The following is a 27,714-nucleotide window of genomic DNA, read 5'->3' as shown; positions in this document are numbered from 1 at the left end:
GGCCCTCAGAGGAGAAGGGCACCCATTTGTCCGGGTACATGCTCAAAATGGCAGATGACTACACGTCAACACCAAAGGAGCTTGCACTTTGACAGCTGGCAACCTGGAGGAGTTTCACGTTTTACAGTTCTTCCTGCATGCTGGAGGTAATGGTTCTGTGCTTTGGTCACGAGAATGTAGCCTGGACATGGTTTCTGGAGGGATCTAGCTATGGCTACATAAGCCTTGGGATATGATCCTTGGATCACTGTGGCTATGTTCAATATATTTGGGGTACATAAATGAATCTTGAAGTACAAGCACCCGGATTTTGCTTTTTTTTTTTTTTTTTTTGCTTTGTTTTGTTTTTTTTTTTTCTGAGACAAGGTTTCTCTGTGATAGCCTTGGCTGTCGCTGACTCCTTTTGTAGACCAGGCTGGCCTCAAACTCACAGAGTTGCCTCTCCCGTCCCGAATGCCGTGCGATTAAAGGCGTGTGCCACCACGTTGGGCTAAGCACCGAGATTTTGAAAAACTGAAAATGACTTCATGTGGCTGCTCACAGCGTTGGGACTAATAATTAGGACCTTCGGGTGGAAATGAACAGGAAAAGGGGACAGAGATGGATGAGGAGTAGTTGTAAGAAGCCTGGATGCAGTGGAGAGTGTGATATGACTTTCTCACGTACTCTGGTGCCTCACATTTGACCATGTCCCCTGGAGGGGGAGACCTGGTGGCACTCAGAGGAAGGACAGCTGGTAGCCAAGAAGAGACTTGATACCCTATGAGAATATACAGGGGGAGGTAATCCCCCTCAGGAACAGTCATAGGGGAGGGGAATAATGGGAAAATGGGGGGGGAGGAATAGGAGGATACAAGGGATGGGATAAACATTGAGATGTAAGAAGAATAAATTAATAAAAAAAATTAAAAAAAAAAGAATAATACAATTAAAAAAAAAAAAAAAAAAAAAGAAGCCTGGATGCCTGAGTCATCAAGTGGCTGTCAGCGGCCCCGGAGAACAGTGAGACTTCTTTCTCTATAGCATATGGTCCCAGTGTTTAGCTTAGAGCAGAGGAGATGGCTCAGCAGGTAAAGTGCTCACTGTGCGATCCAAATTAGAAGCCAGAGGTAGTGAGTGGCTCACAGCTATAGTCCCAGCACTACCACAGTGAGATGCGGGGCAGAGAGAGAAGACTTGCCCCAAAACTCACCAGCCAGCTCTCCCGAGGAAAACCATTTAGCAGCAGAAGCAAGACATTGTTCTAGAAGGTGCAAGGCAAGACCCACCTCCTGAAAGATGTCCTCTGACCTCTCTACGCAGGCCATGGCGTGTGGACACTGTCTTCCCAACAAAATGAATACAATAAAACCACGGCTTGCTTTTGTCTCGTGTGGTGCTGTGAGGGCTGACTGTGTTCTGGGAGCGGGTCTCCCCAGGGGCTCTCCACAGCTGAGGTCAGTTGATAGCTGGAGCTGCGCTCCATTTCCTTATGACTCACCTGGAACTGTGGTCCAGAACGCCTGCCCCCGCCCCCAGCAGGCTCAGATTGATGATGCTTCCTGGAGGCGACATCTGGAGCATGTGTGTAAGCTGGCCTTTTCGTTGCCTGTGTACTAGGTTCCTACCTGAAGCACCGTCGCCAAACAAGGGCCATTTAGAAAGTGTCTTACAGACTCCTATTCTTGGATGTTCTACAGTGGTTCTGGATGCCATATGATCAAGGTGAGTCACTAGGGCCAGAGTCAAAGGGAGAAGAACTCTTTTATGTTGTTGTTTTGTTTTGGAGACCCAGTCTCACATATCCCCCGTGTAGTTGAGGATGACCTTAAACTTCTAATCCTCCACTGATGCCTCCACTTTCTGAGTGCTGGCATTACAAGCATGCACTCCGTATACCTGCTCTTTATGTGACATTGAGGATGGAACCCAGAGCTTTGTACACACTAGGTGTGCACTCAGCTCAGCTACGCTCCCAGCCCCAGACTCCTATGAAAAACATGGTAGAGCACTTGCCTTGTGTTGGTGAGGACCTGGTTTCCATCCTCAGCCCAAAAGCTGAAGGCAGCTAGCTCTACCGCAATAGTTAATGATTATATATATTCATGGGCTGAGGCCTAACCAAAGTGGGGATAAGGAGGCTGCTCTGTAGTCGGGATGGCCTTTTTTCTGGGGGCACTCCCTCTCCTAAAACCAGTGCCTTGTTCCTTCTAGCCACGCCTACCTGTCCTAGTACCCAGATCCCATGCCTGAACTTCCGATAAAAAGTAAAGAAATTTGTGGATGGGTTTAGTTGAAGTCAGATTGGAGAAGGGTGTTAAGGAAGCTTTACCCAGCAGGAGACTGGGTAAAGAGGAGGACTGGGTGGTCCAAGGATGGCACGTCTATCCGGTGTTTGTCCTGCTGGTGAACATGCTGTGTGCTCTCAATTTAAAGTGAAGAGGTGATGGACCGCACACTGTGGAGGAAAACAATTTGTAAGAATTGGTTGAGGGACGCTAAGAGTGGAGCTCAGCTGTTACAGCACTTGCTTAGCCTGAAGGAAGCCCCAGATTCAATCTCCAGAACTACAGAAACTGGGCATGGTGGAACATTCCCGTAACCCCAGAATTTGGGAGGTACAGGGAGGACTGGCTCAAAGGCTTCCTTCTAAGGACACCCAGGGAGCTGTCCGAAAGGAAAAAAAAAAAAAAAAAAAAAAAAAAAAAGCAAGAGCTACGGAGCCATAAATTGTCAAGGCTTCAAAGACAACTTTACTGTGCTTTCACAGATTTGGTAAACATTTATATTCTGCTTGTAGCTTCAATACCAGGACCATTTACAATGGCTACTACCACTGCTATTTTACTGAGCCACGTGAGGTGGCTGGCCTGCGTGTCCCCTGATCTTTGTAGCCCTGGGAGGTGGAGCTTTATAAGTTTTAAACATTTGCAAACTTCAGCGCAGTGCAGTTCCTCCCTCCTCTTCCACAAGACTATGTAATGGACCAGTTTCACAACATCACTGGAACCCAGCTCTATTTGACTCCGAAGTTTAGAACTTCCCTGTTTCGTTTTGTCTTCCAGAAAATGTTGTTTCCACTTGAGAAGAAAAAAAAAAATTTTTTTTTTTCCGAGACAAGGTCTCTCTGTGTAGCCTTGGCTGTCCTGGACTCGCTTTGTAGACCAGGCAGGCCTCATACTCACAGTGGTCCACCTGCCTCTGCCTCCCGAGTGCTGGGGATTAAAGGCATGTGCCACCATGCCTAGCGAGAAGACATTTTAACATGAAAGCATACTTAAATTTCTCTTTATAAAGGAATGCACAAATGATGCCAGTGTTCTACCAAATGCTGTTTTTAAAAAAATGTTCTCTTGGCAATATTTGGATCTAAATATTCTGTTGAATTTTATTTAATCTGGAGCCAAGTTGTTCCCCTGATAGTCCAACTGTCTGCCGGCCCACCTCCCCCCACCCTCCGCACTCCCCACCCCAAGACAGGGTTTCTCTGTGTAGTCTTGGTGGTCCTGGAACTCACTCTGTAGACCGGGCTGGTCTTGAACTCGAGATCCACCTGACTGGCTTCCTAGTGCTGGGATTAAAGGCGTATGCCACCACCTCCTGCCTGGAGCTGTCCTTTGATGGATGATACTTATTTTGAAGTAGTCATGGAAAGTAAGGTTATTCAACAACTGCCTGCCACACACACTAGTAATGAGTGAAATTGTTTTGTTTTTGTTTGTTTTGAAGCTAGCATCTCACTGGATAGCCAGTGCTCACTATGTGAGCCTGGAGCTCACTATGTTAGACTGGGCTGGCCTCAAACTCACAGAGATCCGCTTGCCTTTCTCTCCCCAGAGCAGAGATTAAAGGTGTGCACTTCCGTGCCGAACACAAACACATATATAATATGTATAGAATGTAGGGATTTGCTACAGAAGAAAGCAGATGTTACATTTTTTGTGTGTGTTGAGAGTATTTGAGTAAAACTTATACTCCATAATAAAACTTAACCACAGTTGTGCCTCTGCCTGCTGTGTGTGTGTGTGTATGTGTTCACGTTTGTGGAGGCTGGAAATGGATGCTAACTGTTTTCCTTAAGTGCTTTCATGTTATTTTTTTTTTTTTTTTTCGGTTCAAGGCCACTCTTAGTTTCATGGTGAGGCCAGCTTGTTTCAAAAGGAAAAGAAAATGTAATTAAAAAAATATGAATAAGGATCTCTTCAAATGTAAACACCAGTTAAAAATCTCTAAGGTGAGATTTTGACAGATGGCAAAAAGAACAGTTGTCCGAGAGATGCAGTTTGCAGCAGCTCTTCCACAAAATGCACTTCAATGCCTGCCAAAAAGGATCGCAAACCATTTCTGAGCTTAAATCCCAACTTCTCCAAGAGACGTATGCAAATTTTGTCTTGCTGCTTTTCTTTTGTGTATATTTGATTTTTTTTTTTTTTTTTTTTAAAGGACAGTTTTTGGTTCATTGCAACTCTGAGGGAAATGTACCCAGTTCCCATATACAGCCTCTCCATCTCCCCAACCATAACTGGCCTGAATATGGTTGTATGTCTGTTAGAATAGATTAGCCTATATCTACCCGAGGATCCATTGGACCTTGTGCATGCTGGGCAAACACTCCACCAGCCCTCGAGAGTTCACTTTTTATATTAGACATTCTTGGGGGCTTAACAAAGTCCATTGTACCATACAGTACTATAGTACCACACAGAGTATTTTTGGACACCTAAAACTCCTAGAAATCACTCATCTCTCCCTCTTCACTAATATTTGACAACCACTGACGCTTTTTATTTTCTTGTGACATTATTATATGAGACAGACTCTCATGTGTTGTTAATTTTACCACTATGGCCTAATAATGTTTATTATCAGGCCTATAATAATTATTACGGCAGTATAACCCACTAGCAATCAATGAAGACACAGACACCTGTTATATTTTAACATAGCCTTAGTTAACCTGGGGCAGGGCAGATATTAATCTCCTAAACTACCTTCCAATCCCATGCCATCTGCTTCTAATAATTTCTATCATGTTACCTCCCATCCATAATCCCAAATACTTGCTAATTATCATCATCTGGGCCAAGTCCTCCATCCACGTTGGCCATGTTCTTCTCCTCCACTTAATCCATGATGATCTCCTTCTTCCTCTTCGCCTCTGGTCCCTCTTCTTCCCAAGATCCTCTCTGTCGCCCCCCCCCCCCAAGCCCAGGGATCTTAGCCACACCTATCCCATTTGCTCTGCCCAGGTGTGATGGCTTTTTATTGCTCAAATAGGTTAGGCTCTTAGGTGGGGCACAGAGACAGTAAACAGTAATTAGCATCAAAATACACCAGACCAACCTCCAACCTGTAGTGCTGGTCTCAAATGCTTTATGCAGCTGAGGGTGGGTGATGACCTTGAACTTCTGATCCTCTTGCCTCTGTTTCCCAGATGCTGGGATTACAGACATGTACCACCACACTCAGTCTAATGCAGTGCTGGGGCACTCTGTCAATCTCAGGAACCACCCACCTCACTGGGACACAGATGTAGGCCAGGTTGGCTAGGGAGCCCTAGGAATCCTCCAGTCTCCAGCTTCCCAACGCACAGCTGGATGATATTTGCGTGGGTTGGGCCATCCTCTCGGCCCCTACCGGGGTTGTTTTCTGAAATAGGGTGTCATGTATCCCAAGCTGACGTGTCCTGCTGAGGATGACCTTGGGGTTCCAACTCTCCTCTTTCCCCTCCCAGGCGCTGTGACTATGGGTGAGCACAGTGGAAGTTTTCTGAAGATAGATCCTTCTATGTTTTGGAAGTAGAGTCTAGATTCCAGTGGAAGATAAAAGGATACTGATTTATCGGGTCTGTGGATGTGGCAGTGCCATTTTACTGTGAGGGAAAAAAACAAACCAAACCAAAACCAAACAAAACCAAAAACAAAAAACATGGCTCTTGGGAACAACAAAAGGAAGGAACAACAAAACAAAGGAGCAATAATGATTTAGGAAGTTGCTGCCTCCCCTCCAATGCTGTTTTCCACATGGTAGAAAAAACCCTTTTGATTGAAGGGCAATTACCAAGTCAACTTTGTCTTACAGGCTCATAGAATGCAGCTGATTGAAACGCAAGCTTTTCTATGTGTGGGACCCTTGCCAAACTTGATACACTCTAGGATTTCCTCCAGCTATTAGTCGATCAAGCAGTTTCTATTTTATCTTCATGTTACAGGTGAGATCTGAGAGGGAGGGGCAGATCATACCATCTGAGGAGGTACTAATCAGACTGCCCAACTGTCTTTTTTTTTTTTTTTAATTTATTTATTGTGGATATAGTACACCTGCAGGGCAGAAGAGGGCATCAGATCACATTATAGATGGTTGTGAGTCACCATGTGGCTGCTGGGAATTGAACTCAGGACCTCTGGAAAAGCAGTCAGTGCCCTTAACCTCTGAGCCATCTCTCCAGCCCCCTGCTCAACTGTCTTTAGGTGACTTTGGTCTCTTGTTTTGTTCAGCTTGGCTATGTGCCACATAACAGAACTTTCTGTGGTGGTGGGAGTGCTTTATAGCTGTAGCGTCCGCTCTCATAATCACATGATCAGTGCCATCAAGGAACCAGATCTCCTCCCCCAAACCCCCACTGTGTAGCCTTGGCTGTCCTGGACTTGTTCTGTAGACCAGGCTGGCCTCAGACTCAAGAGATCTGCCTGCCTCTGCCTCCTGAGTGCTGGGATTAAAGGTGTATGCCACCATACCCTGCAAAGAACCAGACCTTAAATTTAAATTTTAATTAATACATGTGTGCTCAGTGGTTACCATATTAGCCAGCACGACTCTAAAGAAATGGCTTTCAAACTGGAGAGCACACATCCCAGGAAAGGAAGAGAATACACAGGCTGCAGGAAGAAACTTATCACTCATGTATTTACATCATTATTTGGTGTACTTTAATATTTAATAACCAGGTAAATTATAATAGATATGTGTGCAAACAAAAATAGTATATGTACATTTTTTTTTTTTTTTTTTTTTTTTTTTTTTTTTTTTTGGTTTTTCAAGACAGGGTTTCTCTGTGTAGCCTTGGCCATCCTGGACTCACTTTGTAGACCAGGCTGGCTTTGAACTCACAGCGATCCGCCTGCCTTATATGTACATTTTTAAGAAAGATTTATTTATTATACAGCATTCTGCCTGCATGTGTGTCTGCATGCCAGAAGAGGGCACCAGATCTCATTGTAGATGGTTGTGAGCCACCATGTGGGTGCTGGGAAACGAACTCAGAACCTTTAGTAAGAACGCACAGTCCACTTAACCTCTGAGCCATCCCTCCAGCCTGTATACATACATTTAATAATTCTCATCACTCTCACACAACACTTAGCTGTCTGTGTTTGGCATATGTTACAAATATTGATTCATGGGCCGGGGGTGGTGGCGCATGCCTTTAATCCCAGCACTCAGGAGGCAGAGACAGGTGGATCTCTGTGAGTTGAGACCAGCCTGGTCTACAAAAGGAGTCCAGGACAGCCAAGGCTATACAGAGAAACCTTGTCTCGAAAAACAAAACAAAAAAACAAAAAAACAAAACAAAACAAAAAACCCAAAACAACAAAAACCAACCAAACAAAAAACAAAACACAAAAACCAAACCAAACAAACAAACCCAAAACAAACAAAAAACGAAAATTGATTCATTTAATGACTCTTTGAGATACTTTCGTTTATTATCCCTATTTTACACATGAAGAAACTAAGGGTACCTAAGTATGTCCTTGTATTTTGGTTGGTGGCAAAGCCAAAGACATTCTGGCTTACGAAGTTAAGTAAGTGTATTGGTAGGGAGGGCAACATTTTTACTGATGATGTGAGTGACCAAAAATGTTTGGTGTCTAAAGCTCTAGAGTGAGCCTAGAGACAGAACAGTCTCAAAATTCAAAGGGATCTTCGAGTTTAGTCTAACACAGGGAGATGGCGCGTGCATGACTGGAACCCTGTAACTATCCGGATTACCACAGTCGGTCTCCTTTGCCGATTTTGTTCTGGATACTAATTTAAAACAACTGGGTTTGTTGCAGAGACATTGAAATAGGGGCGGATGGGAAGACCTTAACTCCAGACACAAGAGCAGGAGGAAAACTGACAGAACCTAAACCTGCTTATCCCGTAACCCAGGCTCACTTGCGGATAGAATAGTTGGTGGACCCGATAATCCAGCAGGTAGAGCGGTGGGTCTCAACCTTCCTACCGCTGCGACCCTTTACTACAACGCCTCATGTTGTGGTGACCCTCAACCATAAAATTATTTGTGCTGCTACTTTATAACTGTAATTTTGCTACTGTTATGAATAACGCAAATGTCTGGTTTCCTGATGGTCTTAATTGACCCTGTGAAACGGTCGTTTGACCCCCCCCAAAGGAGGAGCAATCTACAGATTTAGAACCGCTGAACTAGTGGTTTAAATAAAAATCCCTGAAGTAAAATTTACTCAAACCCAGCTTCTAACATCCGGCCCCCCCGCGTTTTTCCCAAAAAGTTATTTTTTATTTTATTTTTTAATTTTTGGCTGTCCTGGAACTAGCTCTACTAGACCATACTGGCCTCGAACTCAAGGTGGTCGGTCTGCCTCTGCCTCCCACGTGCACCCACCACCACCTTCCTGGATACCTCTGCTATCTATCTCTCCACATCCCCTAGCTAACGCGCGGTGCTGAGACTGAGGAACCCCAGGCTCATCTAACCCAATGTAATTTTGGCAGAGTTCTAGGTAGGCGAAGCCTGGGGCCGTGGAGCCAGGGAAGTTTTAAGAAGAGCGGGATTGGGAGGCATAAAGCTACAGGGAAGCGTGCGGTAGGCGCCGGCGAGGAAGCGGTAGCAGGTGCTCGGCAGCATGGCCGAGCCGGGCGGGGCTGGCAGGCGCCTTAGGGTGGCGAGAAGCAAAGCCTTCTTTCCTGTTCCTTAGGGAGGCGTGGAGGCGGCTTCCGTCCATTCTTCCAGAGAACTTCGCGGAAGCTTAAGAGCCCTTTCCGAAGGCTTGTCCGAGTCAGGAAAAGTCAGGTTAGGCGACCCAGGATGGCCTCAGCCGGCTTTCGGAGCCGCGTCACCTCGGCGCAGAAGGAGTGCGCCCCGCAACCGCGCCGGGGGAGGGGGGCGGGAGAGCGGGGTAGCCCCTCAGTGGGTGTGGCCTCCGCCCAAGGCCCCGCCTCTCGAGCGCGTCGCGCGGGGGATGAAGGGGCGGGGTAAGGCGGTGGGCGGGGCGAGGGAACCGGGAAGAAAGGGCTGGGCCGGTGTGCTCGTGCCCGCGTTTGGCGCTTGGGCGAGGGCGCGTCGGTGCGCGCGCAGCGGGCGAGGACGGGAGGGGGAGAGAGGGCATCCCCGGCGGCCGTTGTCGGGTTCGACCGGAGGGCCGGAGAAGTCACCTGCGAGCGGCAGCGCCCGCCGTGTCCGGATCGCGCCGGCCTCGCGGGGCCCCGCACACCCTGCGAGGCTGGGGGCCGGGGAACAGGCAGAGTGAGTCCGCGCTCGCAGTCGCCGACGACGAGGAGGGGAGTCGCAGCCTCGGCGCCGCCGCCCGCGCCGGGCCGGGTAGGTGCCGCGGGGGTCGGGGCGCGCCGGGCGGCGGCGGGCTCGGGAGGAGGAAGCGAAACTTTGCGGGCGGCTGCTCCCGCGGGCTCCGGGCGGGCGGCGGCGCTGGGAGCTGTTGGCGCGGGCGGCGGCGGCGGCCGACGCCATGTTGGGGTCTGTGGGAATCGGGGCGCTCGGGGAGGCTCCCCTCCGGGCCGGCGCTCCGGCTGGAACCGTCTGGGTCCCGCAGCGCCCGACCGCGGGACGCCACCCCGAGGAGCCAGGATCGGCGCCGGCGGCTGGAGACTGGACCCCGCGTCGCACCCGAAGTTGTGGGGGGCGCCCAGGACTCGGGTCCTCCAGATCGTGCGTTCTGAAAACTTTGCAGGATCTAGGCGTCAGGGGCACGCTGTGACTCCAGCAGCGTATTTTATATGACATAATATGAAAATGGCACCGCAGAAATAGGCTCTGATAGGGAGCAGTGGCTTACACGCTATTTGGAGCGTTTTAAAAGTTTTATGATCTTTTGCTGAGTTAAAAAATTAAAAAAAATGTTATTAAAGGCCAAGAGGTGGTTTCCCAAGTTGCTCGAAGTAGGCTTGTATACGCCTAGAATATTAAAGCAGTAAGTTGTGTGAGTGTGCAGTGGAAATGAATAGAATTCAGGTTACATACACCTAAGCAGTAATTCAGACTTCGAGTACATTAAATTAGTAAATGCCTTCTTTGTTATGTTTTATTAGGTTGCCTCAGAGACTCATTAAAAGAATATTTAGACATGAACGTTCAGCTGAGACGTTAAGGCATGTGCTGCCTTAAGACTAAATAAAGTGAGCCCAGTGTGTTGGCTCATACCTGTATTCCGAGCACGCCTGCTGGCTGGGGCGAGAGTTCGAGGCCAGCCTGGGCTACCGCGTGAGCCTGTCAGGAACAACCTTCTCGAAACCAGCCAACCACAACAAACAGAATAGAGTGAAGTGATCTTGACGTTTCAGTTTTTTAATTCTTCTTTTTCCTTTTGGTTCCTTAAAGGTGCGTGAGATTTGAGCCAGTATCTTTGCACACTTGTAGCTTACAGGGTGTGTGCATATGTGTGGGTCGGTTAATTCAGAATTAACAAAGGCTATTTTTAATGATCATGGGTCATGATAGAATTGAGACGTAGATGTTATTAAGTTGTTAATTTGGAAAGCCGTGTAATCGCTCCCCCAAATGAAACTGAAATAGCCTAGTAAATATCTTTAAAAAAAAAAAAAGATGGCCTTAAATTTATGGGCTGAAAGACTTTTTTACCAATATGAAAGTCCTAAAACATGGACTTTCTCTTTTTTACTCTTTAATCAAAACACTCATTTGCGTGGGAGTGGGGAACCACAGCCTCAGAGCAGCGTGGAGAGATCAGAAGACAAATTTCCAGTTTCTTCTTTCCACCACGCGAGTTGTGGGGATGTCAAGCTTGGGCCCAGTGCCTCTGTTTACTTTCTGAGCTTCTGGCCCTGTATCTCTTTTTAATTATTTATTGTGTGCATGCATGTACATTTGTGTGGGCACACGGCACAAGTGTGGAGGTCAGAGAAATAACTTTTGGGAGTTGGTGCCTAAACCTACTGAGCCATCTGCTCTTCTTTTTATTCTTTAATAGGTAAAAGTACCTTTTGTTTTGTTTTGTTTTTCAAAACAAGGTTTCTCTGTTACATAGAGCCCTGGGGGTCCTGTACCGTCTTTGTAGAACTCACAGATCTACCTGTCTCTCAGGACTGGGTTTAAAGGCGTTCACTACTACACCAGGCTAAAAGTACCTTCCTAGTTTTCTTAGTTCTTTGGAAAAAAAATTGTTTTTCTTTTTGGTTTTTCAAGACAGGGTTTCTCTGTGTAGCCCTGGCTGTCCTGGACTTGGCTCTGTAGTCTAGACTAGCTTTGAACTCACAGTGATCCGCCTGCCTCTGCATCCCCAGTGCACCACCACCCCAGGCTGGGAAAAAAGACTTTTTATTTTGCTTCATTGTCTGGTCAATTCCATTTTATATATATTTATTTTTTGAACCAAAAATTCTTTCTTTCTTTTTTTCTTTTTCTTTTCTTTCTTTCTTTCTTTCTTTCTTTCTTTTTTTTTTTTTTTTTGAGACAGGGTTTCTCTGTGGAACAGCCCTGGCTACTATCCTGGAACTCTCTTTGTAGACAAGCTGGCCTCGAACTCACAGCAACCCGCCTGCCTCTGCCTCCTGAGGGCTGGGATTAAAGCCACCATGCCTGGCTCAAACATCATTTCTTAGAAAGGTGTTGCTTTGCTGATTGCATGAGTCTCTCTGGTGGAGCTGAAGCCATCTCCTTTCTGGCGCATCACAGCCCCACCCCTGTGGTGGCATCCTGCCCATTTTGTTTCTTCCATCCCTGTATCCTTCTGATTTGAATTCAGGTCCTCAGTATACCTGTCTCCTACAGAGCTGATCATGCAAGAGTTTGATACTGAATTTCTTCTTCTTAGAAACTTTGAGTGGAATCCGGGAGTGTCCTAGTGGAGCATGCCTGTAATCCCGGCACTGAGATCTGGGATGGATAGTGAGAACCCTTCTCAAGCAAACCAAACCAACCTGTACTCTGTGACGAAGCTTCTCTGCCCACCTTGCTGTCACGCTTCCTCTTTCCCCTCAGGACCCAGTTCCCTTCCCCCATGGCATTCTGGAGGTGTTGCATAGGTCTGTGATGGCATGTCCTTGGCAGCAGGCATCAAGTGGGGTCCCCTTTGCTTATCTGTCTCCAGCAAGCTGAGAGCATGGCAGATGCACAGGAAAGGTTTGGATGAATTCCTGTTAGTAGGCTTCACGGCCTTCTCGCAGTTTCCATGGCATAGTGGTCAAGCCCCTCTGTAGATTGGGTGGTTGAACTCTTCCTTTTTAGTGGTTTCTGTTTAGAAATAATTAGCTTTGGTAACTGAATTTTGGCATGAGGATACAGAATTGAATAAAATGTCCAAGCAGTAGTTGTGATGAACGGAGAGGAGCTGGGGACGGACAAAAGAGTGAAAAGAACTGCTTTAAAATGGAATTGAGCCGCAGCCGGGTGTGGTGGTGCACGCCTTTAATCCCAGCACTTGGGAGGCTGAGGCAGGTGGATTTCTGAGTTCGAGGACAGCTTGGTCTACAGAGTGAGTCCAGGACAATAAAAGAAACCCTGTCTCCCAAAAAACAAACAAAAAAAGTGATTGAGTTTTTTGGCCTTAATGGAAATATTAATGCTTGGAAAATGAGGTTATCTTTGTGTCTATGGACCATTTAATTAAGCAAGTTTTGTTGTGGGTTTGTCAAAATTGTCTTAGAATTTCATTTTAGAGTGCAGTGCTCAATGAAAATGCAATAAACCCTGATTTGCATCGGGGTGTGGTGCCGTGCACCTTTCATCCCAGCACTCAGGAGACAGGGACAGGCAGTCTACAAAGTGAGCTGGCTGTCCTCTTGCAAACCTTTTTTAGGTTTAGGTGTTTGTAATGTTGTCAGGGCTGTACATTTTGGATTAATTTCATGTCCTCACTTAAGTCTGTCTGCAGTCTGTTTTCTGAGGCAAGGTTTCATGTAGCCTAGGCTGGCCCCCAGCACCGTATGTAGTTCAGGTTAGCCTTCGGCTCCCAGGTGTCCCGTCTCTGACCGTCCTTTCCACTGTACCTGGTGCAGTTTGGTTGGTGGTGTTTTCCTTGTCCTTCTGCTCCTGCTTCCTCAGTGGTGGAGGCACAGCGGTGTGCCGCCATCCTAGAGCCTAAGGTAGAGTGCACAGTGTGAGCACGACCTGAAAAGAGAAGAGAAAGAGAGGGCGCTGTGATCACTAGAGGAAATCAAAGGCGTGCACGGAAGCCGGAGCAAATAATCCGAGGCTTGAGTTCCGGATTGCTGCTGACTAAACTAGCTTCTTGAGCACGTCACTTCATTCTCTAAGCTCCCGCAGAGTCGTTTGTGAAGTGGACACAGAAGTTTGCTTCAGGAAATTGTGAAGAGGCGCTATGGGGTTTGTGAAAGTGCTTGCGCACAGTAGTAGCACCATTTTACTGAGTTTTCTACCTACCAGCCAACACCTCTTATGGATGACTATTGAATCGCCCTCTGTTTTGGGAGCCCACTCATGCTGACATGTCTGTTTGACAAGTTCTAGTGGTGTGGATCCCTGAGTGGTGTGGATCCCTGAGTGGTGGTCTTTGATTCTTCTGCAACACCTAATATCCGCCTCAGGGCTTTACTTAAACTTGCATAGGATTTGTAACTCACTTTTCTTTTTTATTTACTTAAAAAAATTTTTATTTTTATTAATGTATTCAGATTACATCTAGATTTTTATCCTCCTGTTCCTCCCTCCCTCCCTCTCTCACCCTATTCCCCTCCCCTAGGTCTGTGACAGAAGGGGACCTCCTCCCCCGCTGTATGGTCACAGCCTGTCAGGTCTCATCTTGCTAGCCTTCCTGTTTTTTCTCTGTGTAACTCATGTCTTCAGTCAGGTCCTAAATTCTATCTACTGCCCTTAAGCTTCCTCCCCTTCTCATTTCTGTTCTCCATTATTCTTTATGCTTTTGTTGCCCTTTAAAATTTTTTATTAGCATGTCTTAATTACACAATACACTGGGGTTCGCTGTGGTGATGTCTTCCTGCATGTATATAGTGTAGTTTGCTCTGACTGCCTTTCATTTGGAGAGGGCTGTAATACTCTGGTGTCTTTGCTTTCAGTCCTGCGTCTTCCTAGTCTCTTCAGCTCATGTGTACTATTTCTGTGTAGTAATACTTTCCTATTTAAAAAACCTTTGGCCCCCATTGCCTGTATATTCAAATCTATATTCTCCAGTCTTACAATTATTTGTATTTGTGACTCTTTTTCTGGGGTAGACATAGATGCTATGTCACCTATCCTTCCAAATAGTTTAGCCTATTTCTTTCTTTAAATAATAATCTTTCTATTTTGAAATTATAATAACATTATTTCCTCTCTTCTCTTTCCTCCTTCACACCATCCTTGTTCTCAAATTTGTGGCCTCTTTTCCTTTGTTACATCCATCCATCGATATATATGTATATTTCTAAGTACGTGAGTAAAAACTGCTTGGCTTGTGTAATGTGACCTGGGTGTATAGGATCTCAGGATGACCACTCGGTATTCCTCTTCCATTTTAGCATGTCCGCCGATGTCACTGTTGTTCAGGTCTTATTTATGCAGCCTTGATGAGAGACTTCATGGGTGTGTCTTCTCTGACATTTCCAGGAGACCCAGTCGCACAGCAAGCTTCCTGTTTCTCTGGCTCTTTCAGTCTTTCTGCCCTTTGCTCTGCAATCATCCATGAGCCTTACATGCAATAACTATATTGTAGCTATGTTAGTTAGGAGCGGACACTATTACGGTTTCTGTGCATTTTGATTGGTTGTGGTTTTCTGTAATGGTCTCAGATTCTTTTTTTTTTTTTTTTTTAAGATTTATTTACTATGTATACATATAACTGCCCATTAGAATAGGGCACCAGATCTCATTATAGATGGCTGTGAGCCACCATGTGGTTGCTGGGAATTGAACTCAGGACCTCTGGAAGAGCAGACATCTCCTCAGATTCTTTAATGAAGGGGAGGACTACACCTATCAGTAGGAATAAGAATAAATATTTAGGATGAATTTAGGAATTAAGCTGGTTTAATACAGTGCCAGTAACAAAAATCCCGACACCAGAAATGAGCCATGTTTGGAATTGTTGGTCAGGTTGTTGAAGAGACTCTCAAAGCATTAGAGGCTCTATTGCCCTTGGTTGCCTCCCTGAGGTGGAAGTCCCTATCGCCATGACACCGTGCATTTCAGCACAGGATCCAGAGGGATCTGAGCTGGTCCTGACCTCGAAGCTTCCTCCCTTAGGACTAGGTTGGTGCCAGAAGACACCATGCAAGCTCCCAAGGGAGAGAAGCAGCCAACACCCCTGCCAGCTATATCCACCACGGCATAATGACCGTAAGGGTGTGGTTGTGGCACTCGTGCCTTGATGGAACCAGCGGCTCTCTAATTGGATCTAAGGCCTGTCCATGAGAGGGAAACCTACTGTTATTTCAAGATTTGGGTCTAGATGTCCACACGAGAATTAACACAGCTTAACTCTCAGCCCTGAGACCATCTTTGTGTGTTCTTTCCTGTTTAGACTTAAGTACAGAGATTTTACTCCTTGGTTTCTAGTATACTGCAGGAATGCCAGACCCCTTTCTTAGCATGCTTCCCCGCCCCCCATGGGTGGAGGTGGGTGGGTGGTTTTTGTTTTTTTAAGTTTATTGTTATGTAGACAGTGTTCTGCTTGCATGTACATCTGCACACCAGAAGGGGGCACCAGATCTCAAAGATGTTTGTGAGCCGCCATGTGGTTTCTGGGAATTGAACTCAAGACCTTTGGAAAAGCAGGCGGTGCTCTTAACCTCTGAGCAATCTCTCCAGCCTTGTTTGTTTTTGAGATAGGGTCTTAACTATGTATCCCTGGCTGTCCTGGAAGTCGGTTTGTAGACCAGGCTGGCTTTGAATGTACAGAGATCCACCTGTATCTGACCTGAGTGCTGGGATTAAAAGTGTGCACCAGCAGACTCACCATTATTTCCCTTTCTGAGTTACTGCCATCATCCTCTTTACTATAGGACCACACCGGAGTTATACTTGCTTGTATAAACTTGAGATTAAAGCTGTCTTTTTTTCCCTTTTTTTATCACAAAGATTTTTTTAGTTTTGATTTTTGTTTTTGTTTTTCGAGATAGGGTTTCTCTGTAGCCTTGGCTGTCTTAGACTCGCTTTGTAGACCAGGCTGGCCTCAAACTCACAGCGATCCACTTGCTTCTGCCTCTTGAGTGCTCGGATTAAAGACGTGGATTTTTCGGTTTTGAGTGTCCTGTTGTTTATTAGAGTTTTGTGCCAAATGGCTACTGATGGCTTTACTACTTGGAACCCATTGACAGGTATCAGTGATTTTATTTGCTTCTACGTTACTTAAAGTAAAATCTTAGGGGCCATTTTATACCTGCCCTCCATCCCTCCCCACGCTCCCCGCTCAGTATGGACGCTACTGCTGAGCTCGAGGTTAGTTTTAGCTTTACGCTTACATATCCAGTTAGTCACTGTGCCTCCCCCACAGCTCCCGCCCCTTACTTTAGCTCAGCCTCTTAACACTCATGGCCCAGACTGACCTGGAACTTAGAACTGTCTTGCTGCTTCTGCCTTGTCAATGCTGGACTGCAGGCATGAGCCCCACACTCTGCTCTTAGATCCAGCTTTCAATCTCTCCCCCAAAGCAGTGCCATTTTCATTGTTTGCATGGTTGTTCTAGGTTGGGCTCGATGGAGTCAGGCTAGCAAGCCCTTCCAGAGTGTAAGAAGGAAGCCGCGCGTGCGCAGTTTGGCCTTTCCTTGTTCCTCTATCTTTACTAATTCCCTCCATCTCCTCCTGCAACGGTATGCCTCGTAGCTCAACAAAGCAAAGCGGACTGCATGTTTTACTTCAGAGTTGTATACCTTTGTTAGTGAATTTTGTTTCTATTGTGTTTGTATATATTTTCTGTTCAAATCTGAAATTTCACTTGTTCTTCCAAATATTAGAATGGTAAATTATGTGTGCCACACATCATCGTCATATTCTCTCTCTTCCTGGTTTGTTAATTTTTTTAAAAAAAATTATAATACTTAAATGATTGTGCTTTCTATTAACAATGAATGTAAATCCTTCATTCCCTGTGTCTTGTTCACTCTTTTTTCCTACCAAATGTAAATACAGTGAACAAATCACAAGTGTTTGAATGATGCTAAGTACCTATTGGGTGTGATGAGCTCCCCCAGCAGGATTGCTCAGGCTCTAAGCTGCCAGCCCTGTGCTGCTGCACTCCATCTGAGCTCTGTGGTGATAAAGATATGCTGTGTCATCATCTTGTATTGACAGAACAGCTGTGCTTTTTGGAAAGAAGACATATTGACATATTGAGCTTTTAAAAAAAAAAAAAAAAAAAAAATATATATATATATATATATATATATATATATATATATATATATATATATAACTTCCACATTCAATGCTTAGAATTCATAATTAGGTATAGTCTGACAATACATTTGCTTACCAGTCTGAAATGTGTGGATCAGGTGAAGTGCTTGATTTGTGGGGCCCAGTTCCTGTTTTCTTTGAGGAGTGGCAGGGTTTAAAGATGTAGTCAGTTTTCAGCAAACTCCAGATTGAGAAGCTGCTGTTACTTGTAACTGTGAATCCCATTCAGCTTAGTGTATACTTTGGCATGTAGAATGTGGCAGGTTTGCAGGTGCTGTTGGAATTGTAGGAAATGTTGTTTTTGTTTTCAGGAACTCGGAAAGTCTATTTGGAGTAAACATGTATCCAACTGTTACCGGAGCCTATAATAAAGTATGTGCTATTAAGTCCTGTGGAGAATAAAGGCGGACCAGCGTCTGGCTGGCTGAGGCTTTGGCCTGAGCACCTCTTCAGGGACTGGTGAGGTTTCAGCAAATAGAGGAAGACTGGTGAGTGTAGAGGTGGGGAGGGAAGGCCAGAGCATGCTGCTGCTGACAGTCTGCTCTGATGTCCAGCAGAGAGAGCATGGAACAGGTTAAGGTGGGAAAGAAAGACTGCAGGAGGCCAGGGTTTGCTGTGAAAAGCTTTCAGCACTGCTGAGGACCCTTTGACTTGCCTCTCTTGGCCGGGGTGGGGCTCTGATTTCTTTAGAGAGGGCCCTGGTCATAGCTGCAGTTGAAGAATGCTGATTTGGTTTGTTTAGGATGACTGTTTGAGACTTAGAGGACTCTTGACAAACTGGAGGTCCACATTCAAGTCTCCTCAAAAGACTTTTAAAAGCAAACACCAGGAACCCAGCAGCTCCCAGGTGTGCCTGTTCTGTGTTTTCAAGGGTTTTTTTTAAAAAAATATTTATTTATTATTATGCATACAGTGCTGAAAAGGGCATCAGATCACATTATAGATGGTTGTGAGCCACCATGTGGTTGCTGGGAATTTAACTCATGACCTCTGGAAGAGCAGTCAGTGCTCTTAACCGCTGAGCCATCTCTCCAGCCCTCAAGGGGTTTTCTAAAAATCTTTACCTGTGACTCTAATGCTCCTGGATAGCATGATCAGACTTATCCTATTTGAGACCGCTTTCACTGACACCCTGAAATAGTTAGAACTTTGTTTTTTAGTACTTCAGAAATCCTTTTGCATAGCTCTTACGCTGGAGCAAACCTCTAGTATAGGAGCTGCCAAAGTCACACTATGAAGCATTTTTGTAGGTGCTATTGGTAATATCAAGTCACAGGATTTTTTTTTTTTTCCCCCAGGAATGTCTCAATCTGTTTAGAATAAGCACATGGCAAATTTGGGTTGGGGAGGTGGGCTGGCCTTTCCTAGATACATAATTAAAGGTCTACAATTGGCCACCTGTTTCTGAAAGCAGCAGAGAATAAAGAAAAGGCTGTGTGTCCCCTATCACTCCTTAAGAATGTGTCAAGCTGCAAAGTCATAGGGAAGTTAATTTAACTTAAAATATTATTTTAAATGTATGAATGCTTGGCTTGCATGTATTTATGTGCAGTGCTGGGAATCAGACCCCAGTCCTCAACAGAACAGTGTGTTTAGCTGCTGAACCAACTCCCAGTCTATTTGACTGGTTTGTTTGTTTTTAAAGTTACTCATTTGCTTGGATTTAGGGTCCCACCATGTAGTCCAGGATGGCCTGGGGCATTCAGTCCTCCTGACTCAGCTTCCGGAGTGGTAGGACAGTTAGCTGTATGTTACCCTAAGTGGCTCTTTTAACCGTTTTATGACTTGCTTTACATTTACCTATTTATTGATTTGGTATAATACGTTCTTTTCACCTATATCATCATTACTATTATTGGTTTTTGTTTTTGTTTTTGTTTTTGTTTTTTGAGACAGGGCTTCTTTGTGTAGCCTTGGCTGTCCTGCAACTTGCTTTATAGACCAGGCTGGCCTCAAACTCAGATCTACTTGCCTCTGCTGCCTGAGTGTTGGGATTAAAGGTGTGCACCACCACTGCCCATCTTCATCTAACAGTATTACATGAAAGAGTAAAGTAAGTATGTCTAGTAGGCATTGATTAGATGGGTTTTTTTTCTTTCATGATTGAGATTATGAAATAACTCACCTTTTGTTAATAGGCAGGTGTGGTGCCTAGGAGAGATTTTTAACAGTGTAGTTTCTCTATAATATGATTCAAATCATGGCGTTTCATTTTCTCTCAGCTTCAGTAAAATAGAGCATTGATAAGCTTGAGTATAAAATCCAGAAGTTTGTTCCCTTTTTCTTATCTACAGTTAGCCTTTCCCTTTGCCAGCACTCATTTCTGTAGTGCGTGTTAGCAGTGGCAGAAATCTTAGTGGACAGGCCAGAGAATCAGTCTCTTTGTTGAAAAATTAGTTTGCTAAAATTTCAAGTATTTTTTGACTTATTATCCTAATATTTTATTTAGACTTTACCCTGGGTAATTTATTATGCTTGTTATTCGGTTATTTGATTATTAAAAGTAGGTACTTAGAATATTTATTTGGCCTACATGAACTGAGGGAGTAGCTTGCTCTCGTCTGCCCATGCCCAGGCAGGATGATTCTAGGCGGTCTAGTGCGCTTTGTTTTGTTTTGATCCAGAAATTGCTGGAGAGTGAAGCAGGGCTCTCTGCCACTGAGCTCTGTGCCCATGCTGCACTGCTTTGTTTCCCTGGTTGCTTCCCAGTGTTTCCATCCTCCTTCGGTTTTCTCTGCAAAGTTCCAGTGAGCAGTAACACTCACTTTATTGATCAGTGTGAATCAGGAGTCAAATGTGTGGTTAAAATATTGGTTTGCAGGATATGACTTGGTGGTAGAGGGGCCCAGGATCCAGTCCCCACCCCTGGGCAAGCAAGGTGGGGTTGGGGATAGGAGTGTTGGTGGATTCAGGCCAGCCATGCTGTAAATGGGAAACCCAGCCAGCCCACTTACTATGTAAAGTCAGTATTTGAAAGGACCTTATTGAATGTGTCTGTGGTTGCTTTTTCTTTTTTAAACCAGGCCTTTTGGCTCACAAATTATTGTTTGTTTTGCTCCTACTGTAACCCATTCAATTTGAATACTGGAATTCATTAATATCAGAAATCACGAGTTTGAGTAAGAAAATAAATGTGGCCAGGCATAGTCCACACTTTAATCCCAGGCAGATCTTTGAGCTCCACAGCGGCCAGGCCTACATAGTGAGCCCCTATCTCAAAAGGAAGGAAAAATCAATTAGATGTGTTTTAAGTTTAAATTTACCGCTAAGGATGAGAAGTACAGAAATTTAGCTGGAGGAACTGACAGACGGGTCTCCTTTTACTTGTAAATAGGAACCTTTGTCTTTTGTCTTGTTTCCTCCAGTGCTGTTTTTAACAGGTGGTCAGCGCGTCCCGTGGAGTATGTTAAAGACAGGCATGACAGTTTAAATGCAGTTCTTGTCTGCCAAAGAACAGACATTTTTTTCTTCTAGTCTTTTTATATTCTGTGGTATTCTTTGCCAAGAAAAGCAGAGAGCATTCCGATTGGACCACACTGTAGCCCCCCTTCCTCTCAGATCCTCAGGGGGCGTGTAGCGCACTCTGTCCTTGGGTTAGCCCAGTGCTCTTGCCTTCTGGTCATCACGACAGGACCTGGAGTTCCTAGTGCCTGTGTGAGCTGGTGGTAAATTTGGGCCTTGGAGGGAAGTCTCTTAGGCGCTGAGCCAGTGGATCTGCTTACCAAAGAATGCTTCTTTGGGGTATCCAGGAGTAACGCCCGCCATAGTGCTGTGTATGCCCTTTTGATTACTTTTCTTCACTCTTGTCTTCCATGTACTCTACTTCCACCCCACTGTAGCTGTGTGTGCGCCCCATTCAGTGCATGTGCATGGAAAGCAGGGCTTGTGCATTTTATGTCTTTTCTAGTCCATTCCTTTCTCTTTTTTTTTTTTGTTTTTTTGTGTTTTGAGACAAGGCTTCTCCATTTAGCCTTGGCTGTCCTGGCTAGTGCGTTGTTTTTCATCTCAGGCACATGGAAACCATTCCAGGACCAAGAAGGATAATGGAGGGGTCTGTTTAAAGCCATAGGCCTTACGTTCTACATGCCCATTGCTGTTCAGCATAGGTCCCGGCCTGGCAGTAAGATCAGAAGGTGGCTGCCATACTTATTAATATAAATGAAGATGATAATATATGTCATTTATCATTGGAAGAATTATGAGAGCGTGTTTTGTAGCCTTGTAGTATGTAGGGTATTTACGTATAACTGCCAAACTTTGAAAGTCATATGCTCTAGCCAAGTTCTGCTTAGTAATGTCCAAACTTGCCTCGGTTGCATCCTTCTTAAATGGGGGCAAGCTCACAAGCTGGCTCAGTGGGTAAAGGTGCTTGCTGTGCCAGCCTGGAACTGACTCTACAGAGTGGGCCTCTGACATCCGTACACGTCCACACATACACACAATAATAATTATTATTACTAAGTGAGGGGGAGATTTCTGAGTAAAAATTCAGGCTTAGTAAATTATTAAATTTGCAGGGTGTGGTCGTGCACGCCTGTAACCCCAGCACTCAGAGGCAGAGGCAGGCGGATCACTGTGAGTTTGAAGCCAGCCTGGTCTACAAAGTGAGTTCCAGGACAGCCAAGATAACACAGAGAAACCCTGTCTTGAAAAACTTAATAATAAATAAATGAATTGCAAAATTTGAGCAGTGAAACATTGAGAGACTGGCCAGGGAAATTAGGACATTGTGGGTCATTTGCTTACATTCCTGTATCTTTGTTGAGTGCTGGGTTTCCAGAGGTTAGTGACACCCTTGTGTTCTTCAACGTGGGCAAAGTGGGACCATACTGTATTGATAACAGTACAGACATCGGGCTTGATCCCTGGGGTGCTATGACAGTCTTGGCCAAGTTACGTAACCCCTTTGTGTCTGTTTACTCATCCATAAACTGGAGCTCATACCACGCGTGTATGGAAAGATTGCTGTGAGTAAAAACAACCATGAATGCAGGGTTGAGCACCTGACTCAGCTCTGCAGTAGTTAATTCCAGGCCATGTTTGCCTCCGTGTGCCAGAGCTGCTCGTGTTACCTAATATCAGATGCCTACTTGGGGGATCATGAGACCCCCTGGTCACTCGCCAGGGTTTGAAACAGTGGCAGTCAGAATATAGCAGATAGGCAATGCACTGTCCACATTTGTGTTTTAAGCCAGGGTTAGGGGTAGGGGAGTGGCCACAACAAGAGGCCTGTTTGCATTGTACAGGAGTTGGTTTTTAAAGAGTGACACTTTGACACTGTCCTGCCCTGCCTTCAGCCCTCTGTGAAACTGTCCTTTTTTGCCCAGAGTAGTCCCGTGCCCCCTTACCACTTTCTTGACCATATAGTTGGGGTGACTTCTGATTTATCTGTTTAGCTTTTTCTTTTTCCTTTGATGTTCGCATACAGGTTCTGGTTGTAGCTGGCCTTGTTCTAATCCTCTTAAGTGCTAGGATTACAGGCACACACCTGGCTAAAGGCCGCATGAGCCGAGATCCTGTCTCTAGCTACAGAGCAAGTTTGAGACCAGGGAGGCGGGGAGGGAAAGGGAAAGGGAGGGTGGAAGAGGGTTCATAGCATTAGTTACTGCCTGGCTCTGGGTGCTGTTTTCTGTTTGCCCTTGAAAAACAGGGAACTCGCTTGTATCATGTTTTTCATGCACCTATGGGGTTGTCTGAGAAACACTTTTCGATTGAGTGTAAAATCTGAAAATGTATCTAGTACTTTTTATAGATAAGTTTCTACTGTAGATACTGTTAGGTTTTTTTTTTTTTTTTTAACTATTATTTATTTATTTATTTATTTAATGTAGATGAGTGTTCTGTTTTCATGCACACCAGAAGAGGGCATCAGATTCCATTACAGATGGTTGTGAACTCAGGACCTCTGGAAGAGCAGGCAGTGCTCTTAACCGCTGAGCCAGCTCTCCAGCCCCTACTGTTAGGTTTTTAATTTTAGTTTCTGTGTACTTCCGATTTAATTAATGATCTTTCGAGATAGGGTTTCTGTGTGCAGCCTCAGGGCTGTCCTGGACTCCCTTTCTAAACTTGGGCTAGCCTTGAAGTCACTGTGATCTGACTGCCTCTGCCTCCCTGAGTGCTTGGATTAAGGGCATGCCTCACCGTGCCTGTTCTACTCTCAAATTTTATACTAGCTTTAGTAGTATACTTAATCTCAAGGCAAACCTTTAAATAGTGTTTTATGTCTCTAAGTTAGACTGTCTTATTGAGGTTATGCTATGGTTAATTGGAGACTTTTATCAGTGGCACAGAAAACCTGCGTGTCTTCAAACCTGCCGTGCCTTAGGTCCGTGTGCAGTGTGTATTTGCATCAATGATGGGTGGACACCCACTTCTCCCCACTTGGTTCTCCTGAGTGTGTTTCTGTTGCTTTGTTAGGTCTGTCTTGTACTTGCGATTTGACCAAGGGTGCATCATAGCTTATTTGTTACACTGAGTCAAATTTATTATTATTACATTTATTTATTTGTGTGGGTGGATGGGCTTCCGGTTGTTCGGCTTGGTGGCAAAAGCCTTTACCTGTTCTGCCACCTCATTGGTCCAAACTTTCTTTTGATTGGACATCATATTGGTGGTTACACCTGTTTTCTTTTCTTTCTTTTCTTCTTCTTTTGGTTTTTTTTTTTTTTTTTTCTTTGTTTGTTTGTGTTTTGTTTTGTTTTTTGAGATGGGCTTTCTCTGTGTAGCCTTGGCTGTCCTGGACTCAATTTATAGACCAGGCTGGCCTCAAACTCACAGTGATCCACCTGCATCTGCCTCCCGAATGCTGGGATTAAAGGTGTGTGCCACCATGCCCAGTTTAGGGAACTTTCTTCTTCCCATCCTCCCTCCCTCTTTCTTTTTCTGTCTGTCTGATAAAAGCATCTTGGTGCGCGTGGTGGTGCACACCTTTAATCTCAGCACTCTGAAGGTGGAGGCAGGTGGATCACTCCTGGGCTGCATAGTGGCTCATGCCTCAGAGGCAGACAGATGGATAGCTGTAAGTTCGAGGCCAGCTTGATCTACAAAGTGAGTCTAAGACAGCCAGGGATTTATGGATAAACCCTGTCTTGAGAAAACCAAACCAAACAAACAAAAGCTAAAAGCATCTTGGTGTTTTTTGTTTTTTGGGTCCTCTCCTGGAAGGGTTTCTCTGTGTAACACAGCTCTGGCTGTTCTGGACTTGCTGTATAGAGCAGGTTGGCTTTGAACTGTCTGTCTCTGGCTACCAAGTGCTGGGATTAAAGGTGGGCGCCACCACGGCCATCCTAGGACATTTTCTTATTTTATTAATCTGATAAAAGTATCTTGGTGTTTTAATGGCTTTAATTATAAATGGTGTTAGACTTTTCATGTTATTTTAATTCTGTAATTTAGTCTTTTACACTTATGTGAGTGGGCATGCACAGGTGTGTAGACACCTTGCTTATCAAGATGTGCTTGTGGAGGTCAAAGGACTTATGGGAGTCAGTCCTCCTACCCTGGGTCCTGGGAATTGAACTCAGGTCTTCAGACCACCTAAGCCACCTCACTGCCCTCTTCTGCGGTATGTTTTTCATAAGATGGTAGACTTTGTTTTCCTTATGGAGCTAGAAGTAGAGCCCATTCCTGTGTCTGCTAAGCAAGCACTCTATCACTGAGCTGTGGTACCCAGTCTCAAAAAAAAAAAAAAAAAAAAAAGAGGTGGGGGAGGGACAGAGATGAGAGAAGCTGGTCACTTAGTTAAGACTGTGAAGGTGTGGAGCTGTCCAGTGTCTTGTTCACTGTCGGGAGCACCGTCAGTGCCCCTCCTTGCGCGAAAGGCCGCTGTGATTCAGGACTAACCAGACCTACAGTAAGCTGTTCGTGGAAGCCAAGGAGGGTTGCAGTGTGTCAGCTGGCGAGCTCAGTCACACCGTGTTAGTCTTTAAGGGGTGGCTTTGCTTGTTAGTGGAGTAGCGCTAGGGTAGTGGTCGCAACGATGCCATTCGGGGACTTGAGAGAGTTCAATTTTGGATCTACGATTAGATCTATGGCCAAATTTTTTTTTTTTTAAACATTGGTAAAATGGTCTTGTTTATCTTGTTCGCTTGGTGCTTCAGATCATGTCAGTTTAAAGATGGCTGTCAGATGGCCTCCACCTTGGAGGTTTCATTGCAGCCAGCGGAGGGCACGGATTTCCGTGCTTTGGTAGAAAAGAAGCTAAGAAGTAAGTAAATAGAATTTGACAAGCATGGAGGATGGGTTTGCTGCTATTACTGTGTCTGTTTTGGTCTAGCATGGGAAGGTGTACTTGGAGAGATGCTAACTGAGACTCGAAGGATGGTTAAGAAGTAGCAGGAGTTGTAAGTAGTAAGGAAGAGACACCAGTGAAATGCACATTCACACGGCGGTGCTTTCTTCAAACACTATTTTAGACAGGGAATGACTTAGGGTGAGGTTGGAGAGAAGGAAAACCCAGGAATAGCTGGCTGTAAAAAATGCCTGTTATTATTCCGGTACTCAGGAGTCTGGGGCACTGGGATGGCAAGTTCAGGGCCAGCTTGGGATACATAGTGTGAGACCCTATCTCAAAACAAAACAGGTAAAGACAAAAGCCTACTGGGTAGTTAAGGTCTTTACACACTGGGTTAACGATATGTATCTTAACAAGTAAGGGGGTCAGATGAGCATCTCAGAGGTCACTGCCTAAGGAATGATTAGAAGAAAAGAGTAGAAACAGGGGCATGTGGGAAGCATTTGGGGATAATCCAAGTGAGAAAATTAGGGTCTAGGTTCAGGGGTTATATGTAGCTTATTGGGAAAACTGTAGTCATGGGTTGTGTTTGGTTTGGTTTGGATTTTAGGTTCTTTGAGACAGGGTTTCTCTGTGTAATAGCCCTGGCTGTCCTAGGCTCTTTTGTAGACCAGGTTGGCTTTGAACTCATGGAGATCCACCTGCCTCTGCTCCCTGAGTAGTAGTCACTTTTTTTTTAAGTGGTTATTAGGCATTCTATTTTCCAGAATCCCGTTGAGGTTCAACTCCATGGGATTCGGCTTATTATTTTGCAGAAGTAACTTGTGTTAGTTGTCTCATTGTTACTGGTGACGATGGCACACATTGTAATCCCTCATTGGGAAGTAGAGGCAGGAGGACTGCGTTCCAGGCCAGCCTGGGCTACATGGAAGTCTGCACAGCCTTTATAAACGGTTGCGTGCCTAGGGTTGTGTGTTGTGGAGGAGGTCACGGTTTTGGTTCTCACTTCAGTGTGCTTAGTGTTATTTTAGAGGGAAAGTATTGAATGATTTGCCTTTGGAAAAAGTGATGCCTTGGTAGATTGCGGTTGTTAGGATCACTTATTGGAACTTATACTTTCTATGTGCTGATTTCTTTTCCTTTTTCCCCTAAAGGTTATTAGCAAAAGATGGTGGATCGCCTAGCAAACAGCGAAGCAAACACTCGACGCATAAGTATCGTGGAGAACTGCTTTGGAGCCGCCGGTCAGCCCTTGACCATCCCTGGACGGGTCCTTATTGGAGAAGGAGTATTAACTAAGCTGTGCAGAAAAAAGCCTAAAGCAAGGCAGTTTTTCCTATTTAACGATATTCTTGTATATGGTAATATTGTTATCCAGAAGAAAAAATACAACAAACAACATATTATTCCCTTGGAAAATGTCACCATTGATTCCATCAAAGACGAAGGTGACTTACGGAATGGATGGCTTATTAAGACACCAACTAAATCGTTCGCAGTTTATGCTGCCACCGCCACTGAGAAGTCGGAGTGGATGAATCACATAAATAAGTGTGTCACTGATTTACTCTCCAAGAGCGGGAAGACCCCCAGTAACGAGCATGCTGCTGTCTGGGTGCCTGACTCTGAGGCCACCGTGTGTATGCGCTGTCAGAAAGCAAAATTCACTCCAGTTAATCGGCGGCACCATTGCCGCAAGTGTGGCTTTGTTGTTTGTGGTCCCTGCTCTGAAAAGAGATTTCTTCTTCCTAGCCAGTCTTCTAAGCCTGTGCGGATTTGTGACTTCTGCTACGACCTGCTTTCCACTGGGGACATGGCCACATGCCAGCCTACTAGATCAGACTCTCACAGTCAGTCCTTGACGTCTCCTTTACATGATGTGTCTGATGATGATGAAGATGATGATAGCAGTGACTGAGGACATGCTTTGAAT

The 27,714-nt window shown here is 45.1% G+C and overlaps 1 protein-coding gene across 3 annotated transcripts; it reads left to right on the top strand.

The window, feature by feature from the left end:
• Nucleotides 1-27,714, top strand: Plekhf2 (pleckstrin homology and FYVE domain containing 2). Of its 3 annotated transcripts, none has more exons than XM_051160131.1 (2): nucleotides 1-146; nucleotides 26,936-27,714. In XM_051160131.1, exon 2 carries the CDS (start codon nucleotides 26,950-26,952, stop codon nucleotides 27,697-27,699), a length of 750 nt encoding a protein of 249 aa, XP_051016088.1. In that variant the 5' UTR covers nucleotides 1-146; nucleotides 26,936-26,949; the 3' UTR covers nucleotides 27,700-27,714. The 3 variants fall into 3 exon arrangements, with proteins under 3 accessions (XP_051016088.1, XP_051016080.1, XP_051016072.1); XM_051160123.1 differs by lacking the exon at nucleotides 1-146 and adding an exon at nucleotides 8,920-9,016; XM_051160115.1 differs by lacking the exon at nucleotides 1-146 and adding an exon at nucleotides 9,253-9,544.

The sequence above is a fragment of the Acomys russatus genome, chromosome 2, assembly GCF_903995435.1.
Source record: "Acomys russatus chromosome 2, mAcoRus1.1, whole genome shotgun sequence".
Taxonomy (NCBI): Eukaryota; Metazoa; Chordata; class Mammalia; order Rodentia; family Muridae; genus Acomys; species Acomys russatus.
This window is presented reverse-complemented; position numbering and strand designations above follow the sequence as displayed.